General features: G+C 41.3%; 3 protein-coding genes across 6 annotated transcripts; 1 reads left to right on the top strand and 2 right to left on the bottom strand.

The window, feature by feature from the left end:
* Positions 1-1045: 1045 nt before the first annotated feature.
* LOC127756783 (60S acidic ribosomal protein P2A) lies at positions 1046-2966 on the bottom strand. Its single transcript, XM_052282159.1, has 4 exons — positions 2876-2966; positions 2094-2182; positions 1515-1744; positions 1046-1296 (listed from the first exon to the last, which is right to left on the bottom strand). Exons 2-4 carry the CDS (start codon positions 2179-2181, stop codon positions 1270-1272), a joined length of 345 nt encoding a protein of 114 aa, XP_052138119.1. The 5' UTR covers position 2182; positions 2876-2966; the 3' UTR covers positions 1046-1269.
* Positions 2967-3194: 228 nt separating this feature from the next.
* Positions 3195-6766, top strand: LOC127756752 (uncharacterized). Of its 4 annotated transcripts, none has more exons than XM_052282148.1 (7): positions 3195-3310; positions 3416-3479; positions 4442-4591; positions 4679-4752; positions 4837-4955; positions 5646-5729; positions 6300-6766. In XM_052282148.1, the coding sequence occupies exons 2-7, from the start codon at positions 3473-3475 to the stop codon at positions 6370-6372; spliced, it is 507 nt and encodes a 168-aa protein (XP_052138108.1). In that variant the 5' UTR covers positions 3195-3310; positions 3416-3472; the 3' UTR covers positions 6373-6766. The 4 variants fall into 4 exon arrangements, with proteins under 4 accessions (XP_052138108.1, XP_052138102.1, XP_052138098.1 ...); XM_052282142.1 differs by having other exon boundaries at positions 3412-3479; XM_052282138.1 differs by having other exon boundaries at positions 3195-3479.
* A 16159-nt stretch (positions 6767-22925) lies between these two features.
* On the bottom strand, positions 22926-25095 carry LOC127775618 (protein IQ-domain 26-like). The gene is made up of 3 exons (XM_052301887.1): positions 24513-25095; positions 24109-24324; positions 22926-23985 (listed from the first exon to the last, which is right to left on the bottom strand). Exons 1-3 carry the CDS (start codon positions 24972-24974, stop codon positions 23257-23259), a joined length of 1407 nt encoding a protein of 468 aa, XP_052157847.1. The 5' UTR covers positions 24975-25095; the 3' UTR covers positions 22926-23256.
* Positions 25096-27554: the final 2459 nt, after the last annotated feature.

The following is a 27554-nucleotide window of genomic DNA, read 5'->3' as shown; positions in this document are numbered from 1 at the left end:
ATTCATAAAAAAAATATGTTGTGAACATTGGTATACCTATCTTTATATGAATGCTCCTCATTTTTATGACCTTTTTTTAAAAAAATAAATACGTATTTTTTATTTCATTATCTAAAAATATTTTTTTATAAATAATGCATCGCACAACCAACTCATAACTATAATAGTTTCATGTGAGAAGCTTTTATATTTTTAATAATGTAATTCATGAATTTCTTTGTTCATCCAAAGGTAAAATGGTCATTTTTATAGAAAATACACGGTCAACTAACGGGAGGGGTATGCAAGGGATCAAAATTAAATTTTAGGGTATACAAGGAAGTAAGCAAAATTCAGGGGTATAGAAGGGATTAGGAAAAATTTCAGGGATATATAAGAGATTTTCTCATTAAAAAACGGAGGGAGTATCATTCTGATTGCAACTCTGCACTGCACCTTCTGTTTCTTATCATTCTGAAGCAGTAATCATAAAAATAAATTATGGCAAATTTAGTAGTAGCTCTTTCGTGATTGGTTCATTTCGTATTTATATGCCATAGTCCTATAATTTCCATCTCCATATTTTGCTCTTTGAGATATGGAATTCTGGCAAATTTAGTAGTAGCTCTTTCGTGATTGGTTCATTTCGTATTATATGCCAGTCCTATAGTTTCCATCTACATATTTTGCTCTTCGAGAGAGATCATTAGATTGTATGGCAATTCTATGATTCTATCACTACTTTGAAATTAACCACTACGCATGTCCTTAATCTTTCATTTGCTATGTGCAGACTCCAGAAATTGTTTACATGATTTTTTACTGCATCTGCATGCAAAAAATAGCCTTTTTTTCTCGTTTAAAATTGCCAAAGTTTTTTATTATTACTGATGTAACTTCTGGCTTATCGTAATCTCTAAAACAGAAAATCAAAGGAAAACAACTTCGGAAGATGAACGATAGACAGATAACGTAGCTCAAATGAATCAAATTGGGAGCTGATAACACCGAACAAATAGGGACACATAATTGAACACAGCTAAAAACTACTGCCGAGCACAATTCATCCTCCATTAAGCATTGAATTTTGATAGCAAAAGCATGGTTCACCAGTGAAGTAACCAGCAACCTATGGCTGCGTTACTACATATCAAAACATAGTAGGAAGCATAGTCTTTCCTCAAGTGTTTTCAACTTAAACTAAAGAAGAAAAGCTAAAATCCCAAACATCATCACTCTAGTTTCCTGCGCAAAGTCTGGTATTGATGATAGAAGAGGTGACCGCATCACTCAGTCAAACAAACTGAAGCCCATGTCCTGTAAATAAATTTGCAAACAGTTAAATTAGTTACCATTAGGTGTATTTGTTCTAATAAACTAAACATGAATGTTAAATGGCAATAAGAAGCATAGCAGAAGCAACGGTTTGCAAATCATACGATATTATACATTGAATAGAAGTCATGTCAAACTACCATAGACATAATGAATGAGCAAAATATGCTAATTGAGACAAATAAGAACATTGGTCTTACATCATCACTTTCTTCCTTCTCTTCGACCTTATCTTCTTTCTTCGCCTCAGCTGCAGGAGCACCACCAGCACCACCGGCAGCAGGAGCAGCAGCAGCAACAGCTACACCGCCACCACCAGATGGAACTGAAGCAAACTTCTCCCTGCCACAAGCGATGAGCTCAGTGATGTCCTTGCCACTCACTTGAGACAACAGGAGTTCCATCTTTGCATTGTCGATTTCACAACCAACTGCCACAAAGATAAACATTGAGGTCAAATTTCACAGTACATACAGCTAGAAGTGGATGACTATTACTTCAATATTATATTTAATGAAAGCACCCAGGAAGATAAGAACAAAACCAATCAATCTAAATATAGTCTAACATTTAGAAAGGAATGCAAACCTTAGAATGGTACCTTCTAATTTAACAATTAAATGCTAAGAAAATTAGACCAAAAAAACTGCTTTCTGAAGTCATGGAATTAGCCAGATTAAGCAGAAGAAAATGTAGACACCAGTTAAGCAGATTTATTGGCTAGATTACATTTTCTGAACAGTTTCAAATATGGACATAAATCAGGGAGATGAAATTACCTGACTCCAGAATCGTTGTCAAATCCTCCGCAGTGGGGCTGGAGTTGCCAGCCAGATAGGCCATCAGATAGGCAGAAATGAACTTCATCCTGAACAAATCGGGACGAAATATGGTCAGACTATGTAACTTCAACTTAACAGAAGGATCATGATTAGCAGAAACTCCTCATGTATCTAAACAACTAAGGTGACTAACAACTATCGGTAAGCATGTTATCTCCTAAGAATAAAGGACGAACATAGGTGACAATGACCAAGACTGCGATGCAAAGTCTAAACAGATAAATGGCATTAACTAGCCACAAAATAAACTATCACAGCAAAAGAATGAATCTAACATATAACACTAGCATGTAAGGACAAAGCAAATAAATGAGCGTAACAACCAATCAGGAGAGATAGAATGTAACATATACAAGTTTGTACACATCCCGTAAACGTGGAACTACATATTCAGATCCTAACCATACTTTTGTCCATTTCATCAATACGGAAACAAATATTCTATGATTCACACATGAAACTGTAACATTAAAAAAACAGAACATTTCAAGTAAACCCAACGCCCGCTGCTGCATTCGATCCAAGAACCTACTGCCAACGCGTAGAAACTAACACTTACAGCAGCAAGACCAATTATCTCACAGCAAAAGGATCACAGATCGCAGCACTAGCATTAGCGAAGCACATTTCCAGCACCCGTCATCATTCCATCAACAAGATAAACTCTAACAAATGGCAACCTAAGAGAGGGAGAGATCCAAGGGGGGTGTGCCGTTTACCTGGATGGGAGATGGAGAGAGCTCGACGAGCGGCGGCGGAGATGGCGGCGGCGGCGGCGGCGCGCTAGGGTGAGCTCTAGGGTTTCTGCGGTGAAGGGTTTCTCGCGCTGCGGGGCCGCGGATTTATACAGCGCGCGGCCGCCGCGGGACGCGATCTGCGCCGTCCGTTTTCCATCGGAAGGCGGGGACTCCTGCCCTAGCTCACCCTCGTCGAATCACAGCCGTTGATCGGGGCCGATGGATCGTGGGCCGGAAAACCAGGCCCATGGGCACAGACGTGTGGGCCTATCGTAGCGAAGAAAAGCCCAGAAGGCCCACAGGTGGTTCAGGGCTCAGGTCGTCGTCGTCCTCCTCCTCCGATCCCCTCGCCGGCAAACGGCGCGCCGCCGTTGGTCGCCGGCCGCCGCCGTCCGGCTCCTCTCCGATCCATTTCTTGTATCCATCTCTGCATTTGATTCGTTCTTTTCGGGCTTCACGCCTCTGCTCCCGAAGTCGGAGGCTAACCTGTATTGTATTTGTTCCTCTTGTTGCTGGAGGGAGTTGATTCGATTTTGCCGCGTCGGATTGCTCGCCGGCGTGAAAGCTTACTAGGGCATCATGGACGGTATGCACGCGCTTGCCCTCTTGTAATCCCCTTTCTCCTACTGCTCTCTGGTTATTATGTGTTAGTTTGGGGGGGAGTAGAAAGAACAGTTTTTATTAGTTAGGGGTATAATTTGTGTCTTAGCTGATGGAATGTGCAGTTGGTGATTAGTGCGGACCTGGGTTGATTGTAGTTGCATGACAGGCAATTTAGTGGTAAGCCGAGTTAATTTTGGATTTAACAACTGCAACTACAAGGAAAGAACTCTTTTTTTGCACTGATAGGCGATCTGAATTATAGTGATGTGCAGTGTGAAAATCACTTTGAAATTCATTATTGTCAGCATTGTCATCCTGAGTAGATTGCCAATTATATGGGTTTGGAGGACAACAAGGACTAAGCTCTCCAGTCCATTTCTTGTCTTGAAAAATGAACTCCATATCATCCTACAGAATATGATGGTAACATTAATAAAATTTGTGTTGTTATCTTTGTATTGTAAGAAAGGATGTAATCAAAATACGGTGAACAAAGCCCTTATAGAGTCAGTCCGGACATGTTCAGTATTTCAGTCTCATCGTATAGTATCTTTTTCTCAGGTGCCTCTTAAGTTTTTTCTCTCTAGTATAATCTTCCATTGGGCTTTCAACTTCTGGAACTTGTGCTGATTTTCTGCACACAATGATACCCGAGATTTGTTGATTAGCTCAGTTGGTGTCTTTGCTCTATTTCCCCTCCATTCATGTAAATGATATCAAGTTTGGTGGAATGCTGGTAAAAATCCTCTTCTAGCTGCATAACCAATAAAGCATCTGCAAGATACTACTTACCTACATGACATTACAATCATAACTAATCTCCCAATATGCTGTGTATTCATACGTAATAGATAAGAGAATCCAGCCTTAGATTCTAACTTTGTGATCATGTATGGCTTCTGCTTGTGCCCGTGATGCTATTGTTTCATATCTGTTTCCCAATAGTCGATAAACAGGAAACAATGGAAGAGACCATTCTCGTTGGTGATGATCTCATGCGTGAGCCACCATCCCCTGTCATACCAAAAGAAATTGCCTCGCATGTCCTTCAAGGTGTTGAGCCCTGTGATGGTATACTCAGGAATCTTTTCTTATGTGAGTTAACTGTTTCTGTGACATTTAAAATCGTGTTTCTCTTTCTCTGTGTGTGGAAGTATTATTCAAAAATATTATACGGCACAGGCCTGCAAATCAATGACATCGAGCCTTTTTGCCAAGATGAAATTGTGTTTTACCGACAATGTGCTGCAAAAAGGGTAAGGTTATGTTGAACTATTTGAAACTGCAAGTGGTTTTCCCTTTTATTATTTAATATGTTGCTTTTATATCCTATTTTATAGGACAAGGAAATAAGAGAGAAGATGGTAGACAGTGAATATAAACTGGGCATTTCGATGCCCCTGGAAGAAGGAAAGGAAAGAACTACTCAACTCCAATTGGAAGTCACATTGCTTGAAAGGTAACCTAACTAGGATTGCTTCCCCCCTATATATTTCCGTAGCATCATTCTCTGCTTAGCAGCTCATTTGTATTTATACTTTCTAAATTAAGCTTCAGTGAACCCACCGAAGTGTTCAGGCTATAATTAAGAGATGATAGCACACTCCAATTGTATATGCCTTCGTTCTCCCACATATTTTCTTGTATTAACACCAAAGGAATTATTCTGCATTTCTACCTGTTCTTATAGATTTAGATGAGAGCAAAGGGGTTAAAAATGATACTGTAAACCACATATAAGTAGAAGTCATGTAGACAAACAACTTATATACGCTATACTCCAGTAATTTTCACATTGAGAGCCCTAGGTGTTTACTGTTTAGTTAAGTTAAGCCGATGCTCTGTGAAACACTTGTAACCAATACTACGCATTCTGCTGTTCTACAGGCATACGAGACAATGAGTAGCACCGGGGACAAAGCCAAGCACACGTAAAATTGCCTTGTGACCACTCTTCAGCACCGTATAAAATGATTTACAGACTTTTGCTTTTAAGAACACTACCTATTGCCTACAGACACTTTTTTTCTAATTGTATTGATTAGATTAGACTGGACAAAAGAAATCATCAGGTGTACTGAGTTTTTGTTAATAATTCATCGGCATGATTTCATCAGTTCTGCTTGTATGTGGTCTCGTACTTCTGTAGGCGCATGATTCTTGCTAGTGGGCTTGAGGGCATGGAGGGATTTTGCCAGAGATGGAGCTTGCATGGACAGCTCGAGGATACGAGGTATTAAATCTTGCATTGTTCATGTGTTTTTATCATCTCTGTCATAGTCGAATGGGCTCACTTGTAACTTGTGAACATGTACTTCAAATATTGACAAACTAGTGAAGGAATGGTGCTTAATTAATGTGTAATATAATCCATATGCATTTGAATAGTTTCTTTATTCACATCCAGATGATTGGTTTGTAAACATCTGAAAATAAAGGCCTTGTCAATTTCTTTTACTTAGCAATTAAGAATATTCAGCTATCATCTGAGACTGAGCAAGAAATCCCGACTAGGCCTAAGGGGCCTTATCCCACCCATGCTCTCTCTCTCTCTCTCTCTTGAAAAGAGGGCAAAAGTTTTGCCTCGTATGTATTGATAGAGCAGAATGAACTGTTACAACATATTTACACCCATGCTCATTAGGATATTGAACAAATTATACACTGATACGTTAAGTGCTTCTTGAATGGCTACTCCAGATGAAAATTTCAATTGTTTGAGTTCAGAAATGGGCTTACATCTTCGTTTTTGCGTGTCAAGTTTGCGTTTTCGCTGTTCTGTTTTACATTAATGTCTTTGCAGGAAAAGGATGGAAGCACTGGTCCGTGGGATGGAGAAGGGAGGAAGCCAAAATTCTCAAGCGCAAGGGAGCTAAGAAGAGGTGGTTGTTTTGGTAGGTTAGCACATTTTTTTTCTAATTGCAAAACAGAGCAGTTGACAGTATATTATTGGCAATGCCATGCACTGGTTCCTTCACCTCTTCAAGTGCCCTTCCTCAAAACCAACCACTGAATCAGTGAATCTGCTAATCAACGGATTTGCTTACATACATTACATACTAGCTCCGAGTGAACTGACGCAATTTTAGCATATTCTTGTCGGAATGTAACAGAGATAAATGGGCTTTTTGATGGCCCAGTAACACTCGCTTCAGCTATGGGCTGGTTCTTCATTGGACTTGCAAGACCTCTGCAAAATTAAATGTGGCCTTTCCCTGAAGGCCCGCCTGTCCTTGTGTTCTTTTGCAAATTGCAATTGGGCCTTGGAAGATTATGTCGTCTCAAAATATACAAGGTTACGAATTTGCTATATATTTGTCAACAAATTTTCCATTAAAAATTTGACAGATGTAATTATAATACAATAGTAGTGTAATTACACTGTAACTATAATGTAACATGTATGTAACTTTCAAAAATCTCTCCATAACGTTTAGAGTAAATTTCACAAAACTACAAGTTTTGTGGTCCAAGTTGCAGAAAACCGCACACACTTTGATACTTGACACTTAAGTACATATATTTTGGTAGTGTAGTTTCACAAAACCACACTATCAATGGATGGATTCACCCGCGAAATGACGCGGTTGTTTCACCTAGGAGAAAGACATGGCATCCTATTACCAGCCATCGCACGAAATTAATAGGATGCCACGTCCACATCCTAAATGGAACAACCACGTTATATCATGGGTGAATTCATTCATCGATAGTGTGGTTTTGTGAAACTAAACTACCAAAATATATGTACTTAAGTACCAAGTGTCAAAAATATGTGTGGTTTTCTGCAACTTGAACCATAAAACATGTAGTTTTATGAAATTTACTCTAACATTTATTTCGGTAAAATGGAGGTTGTGAGAACATTCTTTCACATATGTGTGTGATGTGATTTTTTTTTCTTCCTCACCGGAACAAATTTTGTAATAGATCTAACGATTCAAAATTACGTGAAACTTATATACAAATTACACTGTAGTTACATGCAAGTTACAGTGTAATTACACTACAATTGTACTATAATTACATCTGTCAAATTTTTAGAAGAAAATTTGTCGACAAATGTATAGGCGGTCCCACAAGGTTATTAAATCTTGAAAGAAGAGATCTTTTTGCAACTAAAATAAACAAATCCTAAAAAGCATCTCTATGAAAGGGTACATAAAATATACACTGCACTATTTTGTTGCCAAATTGGAGAGGGGAGGAAATGCCACCATAATTCTTTTTCAGCCATATTCATGCAATAAAACCTCGTTCTTTTTTTTTTCATGAGCTTTTTTTTTTTCATTTTTCACAAGAATGAGAAGCGCAGGCTCCTATTTATTGCACACTCCAATCCAATGAGGAAATGACGATATGTTGCTGTCAGTTTCTCCTGCAGTCTGGCTGCGCCGTCCCTCTTAAATTCAGCAACCTAAACGAATTTCGTCCTCTCTAGGCAGACTCACATGAATCACCTCACAATCTTGAGTGACCTTCTGATGAACTACTGACCATTCCTTTATTTGGGTAGCCAGCGTTTACGTCTTAAGTAACTTTACGGCGCTCTTTGTTGGTAATATTCTGTTACCAGTATTATTATTAGTAGAAGTGATTTATGAATTCATAAATTAGTAACCACTTATTCATGAATTATATTATCAATAGAATTCTTTTTTTACTACCAGTAGTTGATGTGGTAGTATATATAGATTTGATCCATTGGATTAGATGAAATAAACAGACTAAAATTGGTTGTACTAAGCATTGTAACCCACCTCTTACGTTTTCGATTCGAAAATGGTGCAAAATTATGTGCCTGGAGAGAAAGACCCAACCTGTCCTTGATTTGGGATCAATTCCTGTCCTGAGAGGGGAAAAAAGATACTACTATTAGTACTAGTGGTACAGTAGAATTGAGGCAAACCATGCACTCTGACATTCTTCAGTGCCACTTGTGGCTTGTGAATGTGATGGATTTGATTTACTCCTTCACTAACAGCGAGGAAATTCCTCACTTGCCATACTTTGCACTGAATAAGAGCACTGTATCCTTGGCATTTCTGATCTCTGAACAAGAAGCAGTGATTCATTCTGATTTTCTGAAGGATTGTCTGCCTCGTGCCTCTGCCCTGCAAAACCTGTAGTAGCAAATGAGGTCCACTGAAGCTTTCAATTCTAATGAAGATTTGGGCAGCCAATTTAGAGCACACCAGTGCATCAGAATCTCACTACTGATGCAGCGAAGTAAGTACTGCTCTACTTAATCGATCACTGGCAATTCAAATTATACATGTGTGCTTTGCTTGGCCTGAACAATGCTTTGAAACATTCCCAGCGAAAATGGTTACAGCTGTGAGGTCACTCTCTGAATAACTAAATGATCCTGAGGTCAGGTGGTCCTAACCCCAAAGTTTAGCCATTGCCTGAATGCCTGACAGTTCTTGAGATTTCAATTCAGAGTTAATGTGAGTGGCTGGAGAATTGAGAGCGACCTAGCTTTGCTTTGGGAGCTCGATCGATCGATTCAGGTGTCCCCTCTGAAACTCTGACAGCTGAGAATTTCCTTGGGCGTTGCTCAACTGATTTCATGGTAGATTTTTGCCTGTAAAGCGAGACATATAGGACTACTACTCAGCACAATGAGGCCCAGGCAGGCAGACGAATTCTCGCGGGCCTCACACGACGTACTACTACTCTGCAGCATTCTCATGAAAAACCTTATAAAATTATCGTCGAAACCGGTTCGGATTCGGTCTCATTGGGAATGAAATGCTCTTATGAAAACTTCACAAAAATTTCATTGGAATTGGTTCGATTCCCGCATATTTGGTCCGATCATCTAGCTATATTGCTGATGAAAACTCCTTGTTTTCGAATCACCATCTCTCTAAACTAGTGTAATAATCTGTACTCATATAGTGTAGTACTAGTAGCATATAGAAGGCTAAGCTAGAAGTGGTGATGCTTTTCTAATATTTTCAAGCCGAATCTTCCCAACGGTAGTGACGACTAGATCACTTGACAAAATCCCAAGTAGGAACTAACCAGTGCCCTAATTTATAAAGTAATACTATGATCAATGCCCAACTAACCCATTGTTACACAATTAACTAAGCAGTGTTAATGGACTATAAGAAATACAATCTTCCTACCATAGTTTAATCTCAACTACACTATGTGCCAGAAGTCATGTGTTCATCTTCATCAGGTCAGGAGTAGAATCTGCTTAATTTAGCTACAAAAGTAGCATCAAGATCAGGGGATCACATAGCCACTTCAAAAATTCAAATGATGGGGACTCTCTCCAGTTGATAATTAATTGAAGCTACTTCTTCAGACTTAAACTAGTGGGGGGCATGCACTTGACCCAAACTAAAGCATCCAAACTTTTTGAAAAAACACTAGAAATATACTGCACTGTAGAGTATTTTACTTTATATAGTTCTGTAGTGTTTAGGACACAGATAAGATGCATGACTGCTAATGACAAACGGCTATGCAATACTTACTCATAAAGCCGCCTCGATTCACGTGCTAATCACTAAATTAGTGGAGCAGGAGGAGTAGCAGAAGGATTCATTAGAGTGAGAGCTGGGTTAGTTTAATTAATCAACACTACACTTAGTTTGACATCATTGGCTGGAATCAAATCGATCGAATGGCCGCAACGACACATGAAACCAAACTGTCAGCAGCAGCAGCAGCAGCTAGCATTGCTGGGCTCGAGATGCAGAAGACTGAAGACCCAGTGATAATCCATAGCTGAAGACACACATTTTGTCCATGTTTTGCCGTTTGAACAAGCAACTTAAACTGTAATTAGTGCTGTCCGTATTCATGAACAGCAATCAGGTGTCAGGTTAGGCAGTAGGGTTTACGTCTCCGATCACCCAAAAACATGGCCAAGAAAACAAGGGACAACCTACACGACAAGATCAACCAACAAACGAACAGGCCAAAAATCCATAATTATTCAGCGATGGTAATTAAGAACAGAAGAACGTGACCAAGTCCGGACATGATTAGTGACAAGCAGGGGCGTAATCAGGTTGATCACGTTAATTTAATTGTGGAACTACGCGAGTTTTACGCCAATTTATCGCAGTTTTTTGAACTATCTGCGTGATGATGGATCGATCAAGTGGTCGTAAGGGAAGGTTCCTACGCGCGTGATTCTCGTTGTGGCACCTGTGACATGTTGACATCACCATACTGATCTCAAGAAAAGCATCTCTCTGGATCAACGGTCCTGATCTTCTTGTGCAATTAGGCAAAATTCGTTATACCGTACTATGTCCGTTCTAATTTTTAGCTATAAACATGGATATGTATTTATTTAAATTCATAGATAAACATTGTTATATTTTAGAAGGGATGGAGTACTATTTAAAATCAAAACTTAAAAGTTGCTCATCTTTAAGTAGAAAAAACGTATTCATATACTTCATCCGTCCCTAAATATAAGTGATTTTGGTGGGATGTGACACATCCTAGTATGTCCAGATTCGTTATACTAGGATGTGTTACATCCCACACTAAAATCTCTTATATTTAGGACAGATAGAGTATCAAACATGAATCCACAATTTTCAAATGATGTTTAGCCACAAACAATATTCAACTCAATATGTTAATTTTCCATCTTTTGAAATGGATACTGTAGAGTATACCGAAGCTGCACATGTAAGGATTGCTCATGTGACTACGGTGTGTTTGGGGTGTTGACCATGACGACTTTTATATTACAGTAACTACCAATTTATTACAAGTAAAACAAATATATAGATGTACGGCGCTGCAGCAATTAGTAAAAACAAATACACGTATATTCTCAGTACTCGAGTGGTAGTATACTATACTGACTTTTGTTTTTCAAATTTGAAGGACTTACTCTCTTTGCAGGACACTGTTGGTTGGGATGAGAATACTTCAGGGAATACAGGACCGTTGGATCTGAGTGCAGAGGGAGACAACGGAAATGAGCCGTTGTTTAATGATACCGATGGGAATAGAGGACGTGATGGAATATGCCCGTCTCATGACAAATGGTACCTTCAATTCATCCTCACTCACACTGTCCCAGTACACTTCCTGTCCATCACTCTATGAGCAACTTGTGAATCTCATCAGTACCATTGTTTTTTTTTTCTTTTCAATTTGAGTAGTACAATCACCACAACAATCTCATTTGATAGTTTAATACTTCTACCTCTGTCTCAAAACAAGTTTATTTTTCATCCCCCGTTTTTATCAAATTCCCAATATAACTATTCCTCATTTTATCTTCTCCTAATTCTCATACTTGTACAAACTCCAAATACAATGATTACTTTATAAAAGAACTTATTTTGGGACAAATGGAAGGAGCTAAAAATGAATTCAATACGAGGCGGAGGAAGTAGTATGGGTCACTATAAATGCTTGATGACCGTGGAAGTTTTTTTTTTTATCCGGCCAGAATTAGGCTCCTTTGGAACAAAACGGTTTTTAAAAGAAATTCAATTCCATGGAAAAAATTTCCTAAGTGATCCTTTGGATCAAATGAATAGACATCAAAAAATCATATGCGATTTCTTTGGGTCTGCTCAAAACATAGGAATTTTGATTTTTTTTTTTTAACTTAAGGTCCAACCTATTGGGAAAAAAAGAATCATATGTGCCTATCTTTTTCCTGCTTACATTCAGACGGTCATTTTTAGAGTTTTTTTTAATTCATAGGATTTGAAGTGCTAGGGCATTCTAAGTCTCTAATTATGTAACCTTTTTTTACTAATTTCTATGAGTGTCGTTAATCATGTGTTCCAAAAGAGTCCTTACTTTAGAGTTTAGCTCTTTCTCTCAGACTCGGAGGAGAATTATTGTGTATTGTTGGCCTCCATATATAGTAGAACAGTCAGGAGTCTTGAGAGTTGAGAAGCAGTGGTTTACCATATAGCAGATGTCAGTGATTTGAGTCCACTTATCTTCAATATATGAACTTATTAGATCTTGTGCACAATGCAATAGTGTTATACACAAACAAAATTAGGGTCAAAAGCACCCTTTCTAGCTTTACTACAACTCGTAGATTTCAGTATAGACTCACTGATTATAGACAACTACTGTAGTTTAGAATATGATATGAAAATTATTCCTTCATATGTGATCCATTTTCACCCCCCTAATTCACACCCGAAAGTGCAAAGGTAAAGAGAAAAAAAAGAGTCAAGCCAGACTTGCATCAGGGCCAGTTGACTTGGGATGTGTTCGGCAGGATACGTTGGAAACTAATCCTTTCGACAAAAAAAAGAAACAGATCATTAGCGAATGATTTATTAAGTATTAGTTTAAATACTTAAAGAATAGACTATATAATTTTTGTAAACAACTTTTTAATAGATTTTTTTGTAAAAAAATACATTATTCAGTAGTTCGGGAAATATGCGTGTGAAAAATAAGAGGTAGAAGTTGGAAAAGGGAAGAGAAGAATATACTTAACCTAGAAAGTTTCCACACGAGCATACTCTAAAATTGCCAGTTTCAGACTATTTTGAGTCATCAGTCGGGCTGGGCATGCCTGCTAAGGTCTTATGGCAGCTGTAGTATCGATTCGGCGAGTTTGTTCCACCGAAGTTAAGGCCCCGTTTAGTTCCCTAAAATTTTTTTTAAAAAAACATCACATCGAATATTTGAATACATGCATAAACATTAAATATAGATAAATGAAAAAACTAATTGCACAGTTAGGGAGAAATTCGTGAGACGAATCTTTTAAGTCTAATTAGTCCATGATTAGCCATAAGTGCTACAGTAACCCACAAGTGCTAATGACGGATTAATTAGGCTCAAAAGATTCGTTTCGCGGTTTTCAGGCGAGTTATGAAATTAGTTTTTTCATTCGTGTCCAAAAACCCCTTCTGATATCCGGTCAAACATCCGATGTGACATCCAAAAATTTTCTTTTCGCTAACTAAACATGCCCTAAATAAATTTGGAAATTGTTGTACGTACAATTTTTTCTTACGATCTTAGTACGATAACGGCGCGAGCACATGACGAGCACACGGCACATGCGCACGCGGCAGTCAAGAGCACTCATGGGCTAGGAGAGAAACGTTTCATCGTATAAACATCGTACAAAAAAATCGTACGTATAGCAGCGCTGAATCAATTTTTTGTTAGATTCCCGAAACGTCAGAATCGATTTTACGAGACCCACCCAAAAAATATCCCAATCACATCTTTCCCCTCATCCTGCATATCTAAAAGAATTTATTCGATGTGTTCAACTTCTCTTTGATTGAAACTATTCGGTTCTCACAGTGTATAAGGTTTGTTTTTTTTTCATTGTACGTAATGGATTCTAGGTTCACCTATAACAAGGGTTTCACTTATCGTACGATAATCACGGTGATTGCGCTTATCACGGGGAAATCGGCGATATAGTTTGGGTGAATTTTGACCAAATTCAAAATTCCGGAAAAAAATCAAAAAAATTGAAAAAAATCATTGATGTAGTTCTTGATTTGTAATTGTCAATAGTAAAGAATATTTTTGAAATAGTGTAAGCTAAATTCAAATTTGAGGGCAAAAGCGAAAATAGTTTACAAATTGGAAAAGGGAAGAGAATATTAGGCCTTAAATATCCAACATATTCTTCCAATTATTCTCAATTTATAGTTTTCTACACATATTCAACCGTATTTTTTATTTTTTTTCCCTATTTATTTTACATTAAATGATTTCAGCTACATAGCCCATGATAACCGTGCAAATATTGCGGTTATCGTGATAAACCATGCGATTATCGCGGTGAAACCGCCAAACCACCAAGTTTTGAATTCGAATTTTTGGATGTGATTTTTGTGCGATTTTAGGCGGTAAGCTCGGCCCAAACGATAAGGTAAACCCTGCCTATAACTGATGTTAAGACGGACGGTCCCAACTTCGGTGTTGTAACATCCCGGCCTAGAGCTTAATATGATTAATAGAATACTCATATCAACAAGTTGCAACTTCTTTTCTGGAAGCCGATCTCTAAAGAACTCCGAGGTTAAGCGTGCTTGACCTCGAGCAATTTAAGGATGGGTGACCGATCTGGAAATTCTTCCCGAGTGCGCACGAGTGAGGATAAAGTGTGCAGAAAAGACTTGTGTTGGTCTGTGAGGGCAGTCTATGATCTATGAAAGCTGCCAGATGTAAGCGGGCCCGGCCTGGGAGAGGCGGGACGTTACAAAATGGTATCAGAGCCGACTCTCGCGGTTTCACGGGCGCAACAAGTTGCAACTTCTTTTCTGGAAGCCGATCTTTAAAGAACTTTGAGGTTAAGCGTGCTTGGTCTGGAGCAATTTAGGGATGGGTGACCGATCTGGAAATTCTTCCTGAGTGCGTACGAATGAGGACAAAGTGTGCAGAAAAGACTTGTGTTGGTCCCCAGGTGGGACGTTAGTGTTGGTCTGTGAGGGCAATCTATGATCTATGAAAGCTGCCAGATGTAAGCGGGCCAGACCTGGGAGAGGCGGTACGTTACAGGTGTCCTGTACAATTTGCAGCACATACTACACGCCGTGACCGTGCTAGTATGCCATGCTTGGGCACACCATCGCATTGCACATAGTTGATTGAATTGTACTACTACTAGTATAGCACTACGTTTCTTTGTCACAGCCACACCAACCAGCCGCTATTACTTCATTCCAAAATATAAGAATATGGACCAACAGTTTTTTCAAATTCATAATACTAGAAAATATCATGTCTGGTTCAAGATTCTTATACTCTATCCCTAAATAAGTACTAGTAGGAGTACATCTTGTATAGGATGTGTAAATGTCGTAGTAATACAGATTTGAATAGTTTTTCTCCGTTACGAATCTGGACAGTAGGAGTAGTATGTGTTTGGCTGTGTTTAGATCCAAACTTCCAACTTTTTCCATCACATCAACCTGTCATACACACACAACTTTTCAGTCACATCATACCAATTTCAACAAAACTTTTAACTTTGAAAGAAACTAAACACAGCCTTTGTTTTTTTACCAAGGGTGTAATAGAAGAGTAGAGTACTGTGCACCGTAGGAGTACTCTATTTAGAGTACGTGGGCACGTCGGGCATCCGTACGCAGGGAGTAGATTGAGCGGAACAGGAGGGAGGAGACGAGACACGCGACACAGGGCGGCAACAAAGATCCAGGGCGTGGGGAGCCGTGCATGCGTGCGAAGTGCATGCGCAGGTGTCAGTCGGGAGTCCAGGGCAGGGCAGGCCGGCCGGTGGTCAAGTCGCACGTCATCATGTAGCAGTACACTCCTCTGAGCTCTGCTACCACTAGCCCTGTCCGGACTCCGGAGTAGGGTAGCTCGTCGCCTTCGCGTCTCGTCTCGTGGACTCTGCTATTCCTGGCCGTCGCATGCATGAACCCACCGGCTGGCCTCGCGTCGTCGGAGACGATATGAATCATATCGCAACCTCTGCTACTCCTACTCCTACTCCACCCGAAGCGACGACCACCAATACGGCGCCCTGCGTCCACTCGTCGGCGCGTCGCACCACGACTCCTGCATGCTCGCCTGCCTGCCTGCCTGCAGCGCTAGCCTGTGTGTGTTTATATCCTTCGTTTTGTACCGGTCCGGCTACCCATGCACGCTAGGCCAAGTGTGCATGCATGTGATCCTCTTTGCCAAAATGCATCCAGTGAGATGATGGTCGCACATGTCGACCCGCGCGAGGCGGTGTCACCTCGATGGATGTCCAGCCCTCCCAGTGTCACCGGAACCGAGGGCAGAGGGATGCCACTTCCATCACTACTGTAATCAATTACGATTAAGAGCGGATACAGTAGCCGACTATTAGCTAACTATAAACATATTTTAATGAAATAAAAGATAAAAGAGAAGAGAAACGGACTACAGATCTATAACCAGCTACAGCACGGATTCCAAGATACAGCGTGTGTATAATAGGTATGACCATATATTAATAGTATAGTAAACAACTATATTGCATGAATTAACTATTACAATGGCTATAGATGAATTGGAGGCTATGGATGAATTGGAGGTAGTAATGGGCTATACCATTAAACTTGCTCTAATAAGCTTGAGCTAATTCCTACCAATCCTGACACCAGAAGCTTGCATTTGCTAGTAATATTCATATCCATATTTCATACTCCACTATTACTACTATGCAGTATTCAAATTCATGACTGCGTGTGTGTTTGTGTGTTCATCATCCACACGGACACTGCGACACGCAGCAAAGCTGCAAACCAGAGCCAATGAGCCATGGCAATGCCACTGTGACGCAGCCATTGGAGAACCGGATCGAGCTAGTATTGACCTACCAGTAGTATACTCCCTCCATACTCATAAAGAAAATCGTTTTGGACAGCGACACGATCTCCAAAACACAATTTTGACATCTTGTTTCTATAAAAAATCTATTATATACTAAAAGTCCATGAAACTTACTATAAACGCTCTCAAAGCGCCACGTGGCGCTCTAATAAAATAGAGAAAATCCTGAAAAAAGCAAAACATCTGTCCCTTGATTTTTACATAAATTGGTGGGTTCAATATTATACACCGTTAGATAAAATTAATCTTAAAACAAACTAAATACCATGGGTCCCACCTATCCTCCTCCCGCGTATTGGCAGGTGGAGTATATACCTACGTACATGCGTACGTTCCTCTCCCCCAGCTTTTTTTTTCTTTTTTCTTTTTTCTTCTTTTTTTTTCCATTTATATATATAATGGATATATTTTTAAATAATTATAATTTTACAAACAAATAATCTACCATCATATAACTTAAACCGGTTTACTTTGTACTATTATTTTCAAATAATGCACTATTTTAAAATAAATTTTACACAATTATATCGTGTACCTATCAAATAAATAATATCTATATTAACTAATTTATACGTGCACTTAAACTGATGGCCCCATTATATAAATCATCGGATCTACTTTTTATTACATTGGTCTATTATTCTCAAGTAATGCACAATTTTAAAATACGGGAATGCTAGGGGACGGGATACCGTCCCCCAACGGGATAGCTCCTCTCCACAAACGCGATTCGCGTCCCCCGTCGATGCCGCCGCCGCCGCGCCCATCCCCCACCACTGTCGTCGTTGTTCCCCGCCGCTGCTGTCGTCGCCGCCGCGGCGTCCGTCCCCTATCGCCGCCGCCGCCGCGCCAATCCCCCGCTACCGTCGCCGCGCCCGTCCTATGCCCTCGCCGTCGCCGTCCTCGTCTACAAGTGACGGCTGCAGGGGGCAACTGCGCGTGTCGGGGTGCTCCTACCCTAACGGGATGCCCAGCTATATCTAGCAGGAATCGCCTGATACCTGGTAAGTATCATCCGATACCTCGCAAGTATCACGTGATACATGGTAGAAATCGTCTGATACATGACAGGTATCGCATGATACCTCGCGAGTATCATGCGATACGTGGTTGAAATCATCTGATACCTGACAGGTTTCACATGATACCTCGCGAGTATCACGCGACACGTGGTAGAAAATCGCATGATACTTGATAAGTATCACGTGATACTTCGCATGTATCACCTGAAACGTGTGTAGAATTGTCTGATACCTAATAGGTATCACACCTGATACCTACTCGGGATCATCCTGTTTTGTAGAATCGTCTGATACCTGATAGGTATCACACCTGATACCTACTCGGGATCATCCCGTTCGAAAACGGGATTCCGTTATATAGCAGCCCCCTTTAAAATAAGATGCACACCATGTGTACCCATTAAAATAACAATTTAAAATATATATTAACTAATTTACACTTACACTAGAACTGACGGACATATTATTATAATCATCGGATCTATTGTTTGCTAATGAATAAAGCGTCCGAAATTATCTTTTTGCTCGCTGCACAATGCATGTCTGCACCTTTGCCTTTCACACGTGTGACAAAGCATAGTGTCTGAGACATCTAAGGTGATCACAACCGATGTAGCGCTACCGCTTTGCCATATATCAAATCATATATGGAGATGATTAATTTTGTTAATAACATGAAAAGAAAATTAAAGGTGTGATGCAGCGAGAGAATAATTAAGTACCATGGGTTATGTTTTTCTCAACACTAATTAGCTCTATTTAAGTTGAAACTAAGAATTGATTACATAATAATTGTAATGTATTTGTGTTATATCGTATTTGGATTTTGTACTATTTATTCGTACAGGTGAAAGGAATCATTATGTTATAAATGTGAGCATAATATTGACGAATATCCATAGAACTCTTACTACGACAAGGGTGATAAATAGAGTTTAAGGCACTCTTTTTTTTTCCCGATTCTATATTTTGGATTTTTGTTTGCATGCTTTCTAAGTTTCTAAATGGTGTCTTCTTTAAACAACATTATAACTTTTTAGAAGTCAATTCATTCGTTTATACCCTCAAATAGCTATCACATAAATTGTATAATTCATCAATTTCATCTATCATAAACCTTACTACATTTTTTTTCATGCAAGTCATGGTGATTAGTAAATTAGTGATCAAAGGATCATCGAAGTCGTAAGGTGAATATGTAAGAGTTACTCTGAACAATTGTAAATAGGTGTTAAAATTAATTGCTATTAATTAGACATCTAATGGCTTGCTAGCCACAAAATTAATTTCTCTATACATGCATATAAACATGGACGAAGCTAAATACTACCATATGTCCCATACATATATATATTACGCAGTTAATATTCTAATTAGTCATTTAAAATTCCTTAAAATGCTCTCAAGCTACCACGTGGTGCTCTGATAAATTAGCGCAAATATTAGAAATTCTAAGAAAAAAAATCAAAGTATCTATTACTTAATTTCCACTTAAATCGGTAGGTCCAATATTATAAACCATTAGATTAAATTGATCTTAGAATAAACTAAATACTACAGGGTCCCACCTCATAGGTATGTACCTACGTGCGCGGGTTCGTACGCCTCACCTCCCTTTTTTCATTTTTCTCTTTCTTCTTTTTTTCCATGCATATGCTTCCCTCCCTTTATTACTATATCATGCGTCTTCATGAGACGATTTAATCAAAGATTTTGAGTATCTTGCACTCGTATTTTTTATTTGCGGCCATACTATACGATATGTATATAGATAGAATGCATGATAATTAACTACCAATAGTTTCTTATTTACTCGAGAAAAAAAATATTCAAAAGTTGTAAATACTTAATCCATCTCCTACTCAAAAGTTCGTGAATGGTTTTCTATGATACCTTAAGAAAAATAGAACCCTTAAATTATTATAAAATAATATTATCCAAACTTTAGTTTGTCCTAAATCTGTGAGACAAAATTTCTGAACAAATAATAATCTTACCTTTCAATAATATAAGTGCCCGCGCATACGTGCGGGCCACCTTCCTAGTTTATTGAAAAGTGATATACGTATACTTTTATTAAAGTATTTTTTAAGATAAATCTATTCACATAATTTTTACATTTTTAAACTTAATAATTAAAAGTTATAATTAAAAGTTATTCATAATTTATGTTTCTAAGATTTAATTTAAACATTATTTTAAACGACTCCTTTACTAGCACTGAGGGAGTACTGTACTACAATGACGAGTGTACCCCAGTCAAGTCCTTCCAGGAGAGATCGAGTGCCTTTCTCAGCTATCAAATCAGAACCTAATCATTGCCGAAAAGAAAGATAGGCGTTGAAAAGCTAGCGCCAGAGAAAAAAAAAGAAAGACAAAAGTATGACCTTTCATATCACCACTCAGCTCCGATTCATTCACCACCTGCTACATGCTACTCCTACTACTCCTACCAGTACACTCCAGTAGTGTGTGCTCACATGCAATGGGCTTGTGTGCAGCACATCTGGCTAGTTTTACAGTTTTTCAAATCCTTTAAAATCCCTAAGAAATAAGCTTAAGAGTACTAAGAAATAAGCTTAGTAGTATACGTAGATTTTAAAAGAAAGTCAACAGAAGCTTTAGAATCTTTAAATTTTGTTTTTTTTAATCTCTCTCTCATTCGATTTGTATGATCTACTCCTATATAAACAACCGTATTTGTAGTATTTGATATTTGGATTGGTGCCAATTACAAGCCAAATCCCATATTGTAGTGAGGAAATTTCCCATATTGTAGTGAGGAAATTTCTAGAAACTGTGCCAAATTTAACATGGGTATAACCAACTAATTGGCTTCAAGCCAAACTATCGCATTTACTATTTAAATTACCAAAAGATTGGTATGGGCACGTTTTAGCATCAATCCAAACAACTTTTATATTTCTACCTTTTTATCAATCCTGAGTTTCAGAAAAACTCTTACTTATAATTAGATTGAACCCTTTCTGATAATTAGCGATCTAATTAGTTACTTCATCCATTTCCAAACGCAAGCGATTGATTTGCAGGTTGTTTTGTACTAGTACTATCATAATGTATATTTTTGTACAGATTTGAATCCTAAGAAAGAGTAATTGAAAACAGAGGGAGCAGTATTATTAACCATTACCTAGTTCTTCATGGCTCATGCTGGATTCTGCTGTGTCCATAAACCGGATGGTCCATGACTGCAGTAACTTAATTACGAGTATCCAATCTGGTTTACATGGAGATCTTCCATGCATTGGACCTACTGCAGTAAAAGGGACAATCCCTGCGTATACTGCTGGAGGCATCGTTACAATTCATTCAATTCTATACCCAGGATATGGGGGGTGTGGTGATTGCCGACATTTTTTCACTGCGAGGTGGACTAGAAAATAGGAAGAACAGCCAATTGAATGGTTCGATCCAATAGCCAGTTGAATGTTTCGATCGGCCGGCGAGTGTGCTGTAACAGTGAAAAATCGGAATCTCGTCGAGTGATCCATCCGTTGGGTTTGTACGGTGAGCACAGTTCCGTTAAGCAGTTACCGAGTCCCCATTCGCCATGTGCTGTAAAGTGGTTGAAGTTTGAGGCTCCCAACTTCCCATCAGTTGCCTTCACTCCTTCAGCATAGTATAAGTCATAACCGTTTATTATTGATAAAAAATAATTTAGGAATAAAACTTTGCATATGTGGTGTTAACGGCTTAAGAATCAAAAGTTCTTAAAAAAAACAATGGCACGTCTAATAAGGATTAACATGATAAACTGTGTACCAACCAAACAGCCCCTCGTCTCTATAACCGAAAGAAAAAAAAGAAAAATTAATTAGAGTAGCAGGTTTGACAGAGCCAACCAAACGGTTTCAGCCACATCTACAAAAAGAGAGTGGAGTAAACTAGACTGTTTTGATAAAATGAATCAAAGAGGTGTAGCTGCTATTAGGTTACTCACAATTGTACTCTAGAACCAACTCTTCAAACTAAAATTTACTCCATCCGTTTCATAATGTAAGTCATTCTAGCATTTCCCACATTCATATTGATGCTAATGAATCTAGACATATATGGGTCTGTTCGGTTCAGCTGGACTGTGGCTGCACAGCTACAGCGCTGCAGCTCTCCTAGCATAATCTTGCTTGTTGAGTAATGTAGCTGCAGCGCCGCTGCTGTCACAGCCAGCTCTTCTGAACGCACCCTATATCTATCTAGATTCATTAATATTAATATGAATATGAAAAATATTAGAATGATTTACATCGTAAAAAGGTGGAAGTAAGGGCTACAGCTCTAGCTACATGTACATCACCAGTACCCCTGAGCTGGAACTGGGAGGAACAAACTACGGCAAGTGGCAGCAGCGGCAAGTACCCAACCCAGTTCAAAACACACGACATGCCAAACAGTTGTAAGCAGCTAGCGATCGATCGATCCAGGATGAGTGCAAGCCTCCAAACGAGCGCAGGCAAAGGGCACAGTGCAGCATCGGAATTCTTCCGCTCCCCGGGGAGGCAAACGCATGCAGGCACGCCCCCCTCATGCCTCTACAGCCTCCCCGGTCGGTCGTCGTCGACCTCGCCCGGTCACATGCATGCATGGCAACCTCGAGTCGGTCCAAGGCCATGGTGGATTGGTGGTGGTCGGCTATGGTGGTCTCGTCCCATGAGTGACTAGCTCGCTTGCTGTGACGAGACATATAGGGCTTGTTTGAATAGCTGCTGCAACTTTTCTAAGAATCAGAAGCACTCCTAAACGGTACGGCTTTTAGTTTGAATTCTAAAAAGTTATAGCATTAGAATCCAGAAAATAAATTAGAAACTAGAAAATGAACTTCTCTTACAATTAGAAGCTCCCCTAAACAGTTTTTTGGTTTAGATTTTAAAAAGTTGTAAATGTAAAATTTAAAAAATAAACTAAAAGTCAGAAACTGGAAACCCAACTTTTCTAAATTCTTAAAAGCTTACTAGCAAGAATCTGTTTCTCAGAATGTTAAACTCCCCAAATAGGGTATAGCATACTGCTGGCCTCTACCATTCAAATCCTGGCTGGTCAATGCCGTTCAATCCGTTACCTTTCCGGACTTGTTTTAAAAAAAACAACGGGATTTGATTTGCTGGCCTTGAATTGATAGGGGAATGTACATCCAAGTGCACTGTTAAATCAGAGGGGAAAGAAGTGGGATTTTTTTTTTTTTTTGTAATCTCCCCTCCAGCTAGCTCAACGTACACTTTGCCTGTCACTTGTCAGTAACAAGCTCGGAGACGACGGCAATGGCGGAGCACACGATCGCCATTGCCATCGATCAAACATGATCGATCGCTACTATGTCGCATGGAAACAGAGACTAAGAAGAAGAAGAAGAACTAGTTCTTGTAGTCCTCTTCCTTCTTGCAATGGCGAACGCTGTTCAGATCACCACCTCCTCTGCAAGAAGAGGTCGCGGTCCCTCTCGGCGGCCGGCTCCGACGAGCGGTCGAAGCGGCTGAGCACGGCGGTCTTGAAGTTGAACGCCTCCTGGACACGGTTGCACGACCGCTGCATGCCCACGCCGCTCAGGCTCGCCCTCGCCTCCAGGGTCACCTCGCTCAGCGGCACCCTCTTCCGCGCGCCGCCGCCGGTGCCGCCGGCGACGCCCGGCTCCGGCCGCTGCTTCGGCGCGCTCTGGGACCGCACCTTCGCCTCCGACGATTGCGTGCTCGACATGTAGCCGCGGCAGTTGGGCGACGCGCCGTAGCCGCCGCCGCCGCAGACGCTCTTCGTCGGCGTCACCGGCATGTGCGCAAGCCGCGGCGTGCTCTGCGCCGTCGCCGGCCTGGGCTTCTCGAGCGGGCACCAGTCGTACTCCGGGAAGTGGCGCGCGCTCGGCGCCGATATCCGCGGCGGCGCGCCGGGGAGCTGGTGGAACGGGAGGAGCGGCGACGACACCGAGTTGGCGTACCACTCCTCGGCGGCGCCGGCGTCGACCACGGGAGGGCTCGTCCTGACCGACGACGACCTCGACTTGGGCCGCCCGGTGTCCATCTCCACGATCTTGGGGCTCCGGTCGTACCCGTACGACGACGACTCGATGCTCGCCGACAGGCGGCGGCTGTACGCTGCCACGCCATGCTCGCTCCTCGTGTCGTCCATATACCGCTCTTGCTGCAAACACAAGAAACCCCCGAGGTAAGAATTGTGTCACAGCAACCAACATGCCTCGGACGAACACCTTTTAAAAAAAAGCTCGCCCGCTTCGCACGCAAGCGATCGTGGTCGTACTCGTACCAGGGAGTAGCGCGGCCGGACGGGAGGGTGGTGGTGGAGGTGCAGCGGCGGCAGCGCGGCGCCGCGCGACGAGCGCGCGGCGCGGACGGCGGCCTGCGCGCGGACGAGCGCCTGCATGCTCTGCAGCGTCGCCGCCGCCTGCCGCCTCACCAGGTAGCCGCGCACCAGCGCCTGCAGCTTCACCAGCGCCTTGAGCGCTCGCAGCGCCTTCTTCGCCTGAACCAAGAACAAAAATAAAAATCTAATCATGTCTTAATCTATGAGCTTTTTTTGGAAAAGGAAATCTACTGGAACAGTGGATGAAATCGAAATGAGCACGTCGCCAAAGAAGACGAACAGATCAAGAACAGAAGCAGACACTGTTGTTCTTGGAAGAAGCGAGGAAGTTGTTGGGGCTCACTCACCAAGAATCCTCGGAAGGCTGTCTGGATCTTGACCGCGGCGGCGCGGCCACGGGGATCCAAGACGCCGCCGCAGACGAACACCGACGAGGTGGGTGGCCCCTGGCTGGTGAGGCGGACGACCTCGACGGCCGCCTGTGCCGCCGCCACGGCCGCGTCCGCCGCAGCCGCGGTCGCCGCGGCGACCGCGATGGCGTGCTTGCTCTGCTCCCTCTCGGTGTCGCTGTACATCGACTTGAGCCACGCCGCCTCGGCCGCCTTCGCGATCGCCGCATTCCCTCCCACCGCCGCCGCCGCCGCCGCCGCCTCCCCCTCCGTCGAGTCCCTCGACGACTTGGCGAAGCTCCACCGCTTCCTGTCCGGCGGGGGCGGCGCCGCGGCCGTCCTCCCATGTTCTCTCCCCTGCTCCTTCTTCCCGCCGCCGCCGCCCCACAGGCTGCGGAACCACCTCGCCGCCTTGCCCATGGCCGGAATTCGCGACTCCGGCCGGCGAGAGAGACACGCCGCGCTCCAAGACCAGGTCGAACACTTGAGCAAGAAGGCGGAACGGGTCAAGTTTGAATAAGAGAGGGAAACGCCCGGGAGGGAGGAGCGGGGTTCAAATAAAAAGAAGGGGAGGGGGGGGGGGGGGTCCAATACAAGACAAAAAATTTTAAAAAATAAAGGGGAAAAAAAACTATCCCTAGGAAAGAATCAAATCAAACCAAATGCGACCAAACCAAATCGAAATACGAAATCATAAATGATGGCAATAAACAAATGGCGGTGCAGCTAGCATCCAAGTGTGTGAGAGCATGAGAGAACTACCAAAGTTGTAGTAGCTCACCATTCAAAAAAAGAGGCTGTTTCAAAAAGATAGGAGTACGGTAGGGGGGGAGTATATCCACTCCCACGTCCCGTGGCTGCACTGTGAAAGCTGCAAACCCATAATATCAACGTCTCTTCGTGATTTGTGTTGGCTTGCGAGATGTGAGGTCACTTGCCATCATTAACGATGTAAAAAAAATAGTTATCTATGCACTCATTTGTATAAATCTACGTGTCCAACTTCATTATACTATAATGTATCCCGTTCTAGTACGAGGATAGCTTTTTTTTTGTTAAGGACGGATGAAGTACTCCTCCCGTTGAAAAAAATAATTTCTATAGATAAAATCTAAATATAGGATAAATTGTTTTTTTACATAGAGAGTATTCCCTCGGTTCTATATGGTGGGTTTTCTACACAGCGGTATATACTACAATGAATTCAAATAGAGAGTGTGTTTCAAATTCGTCGCTCTACACAATACGTTTTATCATAGAAGACTCTTTGTTGCACCGAAAATACCATCAGAGGGGTTATCGCAGCTGTGGGTAAGCACTAAGCAGCATGGAGAGCACTAGTCTACTACTACCTGGCACGTGATGGGAGCGTTGCAAAAAAGACGGTGAAAAATACAAACACCTTTGGCCTCTTTCCACGACGGCGCGCACCCAAACTTGCCATCCCTACACCTCCAAAACCTCCAACGATCATGTCGATTAACGTATATGCATGCACGCGTACGTACGTACGTACGTACGCACAGTGCAGCCTTCGTACACATACACACATCGTGTACGTACGTACGCAGTAGTTTCTTTTTACTAGCACTAGCAGCTGTACTTTTCTTTTTTTCTTTTTGGGCCATTGGAGCGTGTGGGCTTTTGTACCCTGGCGCCACTCTCGTGAGCTGCACTTTGACTTGTAGCAGCAGTTGTAGTATGCCGGTGCAAAGCAGAGAAAAGGATCTTTTGGGCGATGACGTCATCGGGATCGAGCCACAGGAGGGCTCACAGGACGAGTGGGTCCTTGGGAATATCGAATTATTGATCCATCGAGCCATCGATCGATCGATCTGGCGCATCACCGCTACTATGATAAAAGATTCCAAATCGTCGTCCACTGTAGGGTAGTACTCCTATATCAGATTTGAGTTTGGTTTTGGGTTAAATTTAATTTCATCCTCACGAAGTAGTGAGCTTAATTCAATCGATTAGATTTCTTACGATAAAACCAGCTTATCCGGGTTTAAATTCTGGATTTGACACATATGCTCGTATTTAGGACTAATTATTTTTATCAGGATACGTGACGTATTCGTTGATAATGAGGTATCCGTGATGCATTCATCAATCTTAATATATATCGTCCTAATTTTTCGGATACGTTTATAAGGGTAGTGTGTCCGTGCGTTAGTACGTAGCTCTGCAGTCGTACTGTATTTCTAAAAGAAAAATTTTGGTTTTGTTGTAGTTTTATTTTTGTTTAAAAGGATACGTGAATGTAAATTACTGTACCTGTAGTAGTAGTACGTGCGTGTCCTCGCGGGTCGCACGTGCAGGATCAGGTAGGGCGTGCTGTGTGCGCAATGTGTCAAAAACATGTTACTACTACTGCTGCTGGTGCCTGGTGGCGAAACTGTTGCTGTGCGTGGGTGATTTGAACGAACATGACGATGCAGTGCAGCTGGGTGAGAGGCGCGTACCACGTACAGGAGTTTTTTTTTTTTATGTACCACCACGATCTTTGTGACCTCGCGTCGTGGTACTATCTCACGCAGTAAATGACCCTGTTCGTTTCAATTTTTTTGCAGGGTCAACTCGCCCCAGTGTGATCTTTGCTGAGCTGGCCCCTGCTGACTCTGAGGTGTACTAGTAAAAGGAGAGGCCGTGTTTAGTTGTTTTGGCAAATAAATTTTAATGCATACGGACACACATTTGAAGTATTAAATATAATAACAAAATAAATTACAGATTCCACCTGTAAACTGCGAGACGAATCTATTAAGTCTAATTAATCTGTCATTAGTAAATGTTTACTGTAGCATCACATTATTAAATCATGGCATAATTAGGCTAAAAAGATTTGTGTTGCAATTTACATATAAACTGTGTAATTGGTTTTTTCGTTCACATTTTAATGTTTCATGCATGTGTCCAAACATTTAATGTGATGAAAAAGTTAAAAATTCGAAGGGAACTCAACACAGCCTCGTACAGAAGTGAAAGCCTCATCCGTTT

This window comes from Oryza glaberrima, chromosome 1 (assembly GCF_000147395.1).
Source record: "Oryza glaberrima chromosome 1, OglaRS2, whole genome shotgun sequence".
NCBI classification, from domain to species: Eukaryota; Viridiplantae; Streptophyta; class Magnoliopsida; order Poales; family Poaceae; genus Oryza; species Oryza glaberrima.
Note: the sequence above shows the minus strand (reverse complement) of the source record. Positions and strands in the feature narration are given on the sequence as shown.

Bases quoted from the DNA above. Each gene is read 5' to 3' on its own strand.
- LOC127756783 (XM_052282159.1), bottom strand. From the start codon at position 2,181: ATGAAGTTCATTTCTGCCTATCTGATGGCCTATCTGGCTGGCAACTCC. The intron at 1,745-2,093 runs GTAATTTCATCT...TCTTTGTGGCAG, and splicing joins GACAACGATTCTGGAGTCAG to TTGGTTGTGAAATCGACAAT. The intron at 1,297-1,514 runs GTAAGACCAATG...ATTTATTTACAG, and splicing joins AGAAGGAAGAAAGTGATGAT to GACATGGGCTTCAGTTTGTT.
- LOC127756752 (XM_052282130.1), top strand. From the start codon at position 4,411: ATGCTATTGTTTCATATCTGTTTCCCAATAGTCGATAAACAGGAAACA. The intron at 4,956-5,645 runs GTAACCTAACTA...GTACTTCTGTAG, and splicing joins GAAGTCACATTGCTTGAAAG to GCGCATGATTCTTGCTAGTG. The intron at 5,730-6,299 runs GTATTAAATCTT...ATGTCTTTGCAG, and splicing joins GGACAGCTCGAGGATACGAG to GAAAAGGATGGAAGCACTGG.
- LOC127775618 (XM_052301887.1), bottom strand. From the start codon at position 24,974: ATGGGCAAGGCGGCGAGGTGGTTCCGCAGCCTGTGGGGCGGCGGCGGC. The intron at 24,325-24,512 runs GTGAGTGAGCCC...TTCTTGGTTCAG, and splicing joins CAGCCTTCCGAGGATTCTTG to GCGAAGAAGGCGCTGCGAGC. The intron at 23,986-24,108 runs GTACGAGTACGA...TTGTGTTTGCAG, and splicing joins TCCGGCCGCGCTACTCCCTG to CAAGAGCGGTATATGGACGA.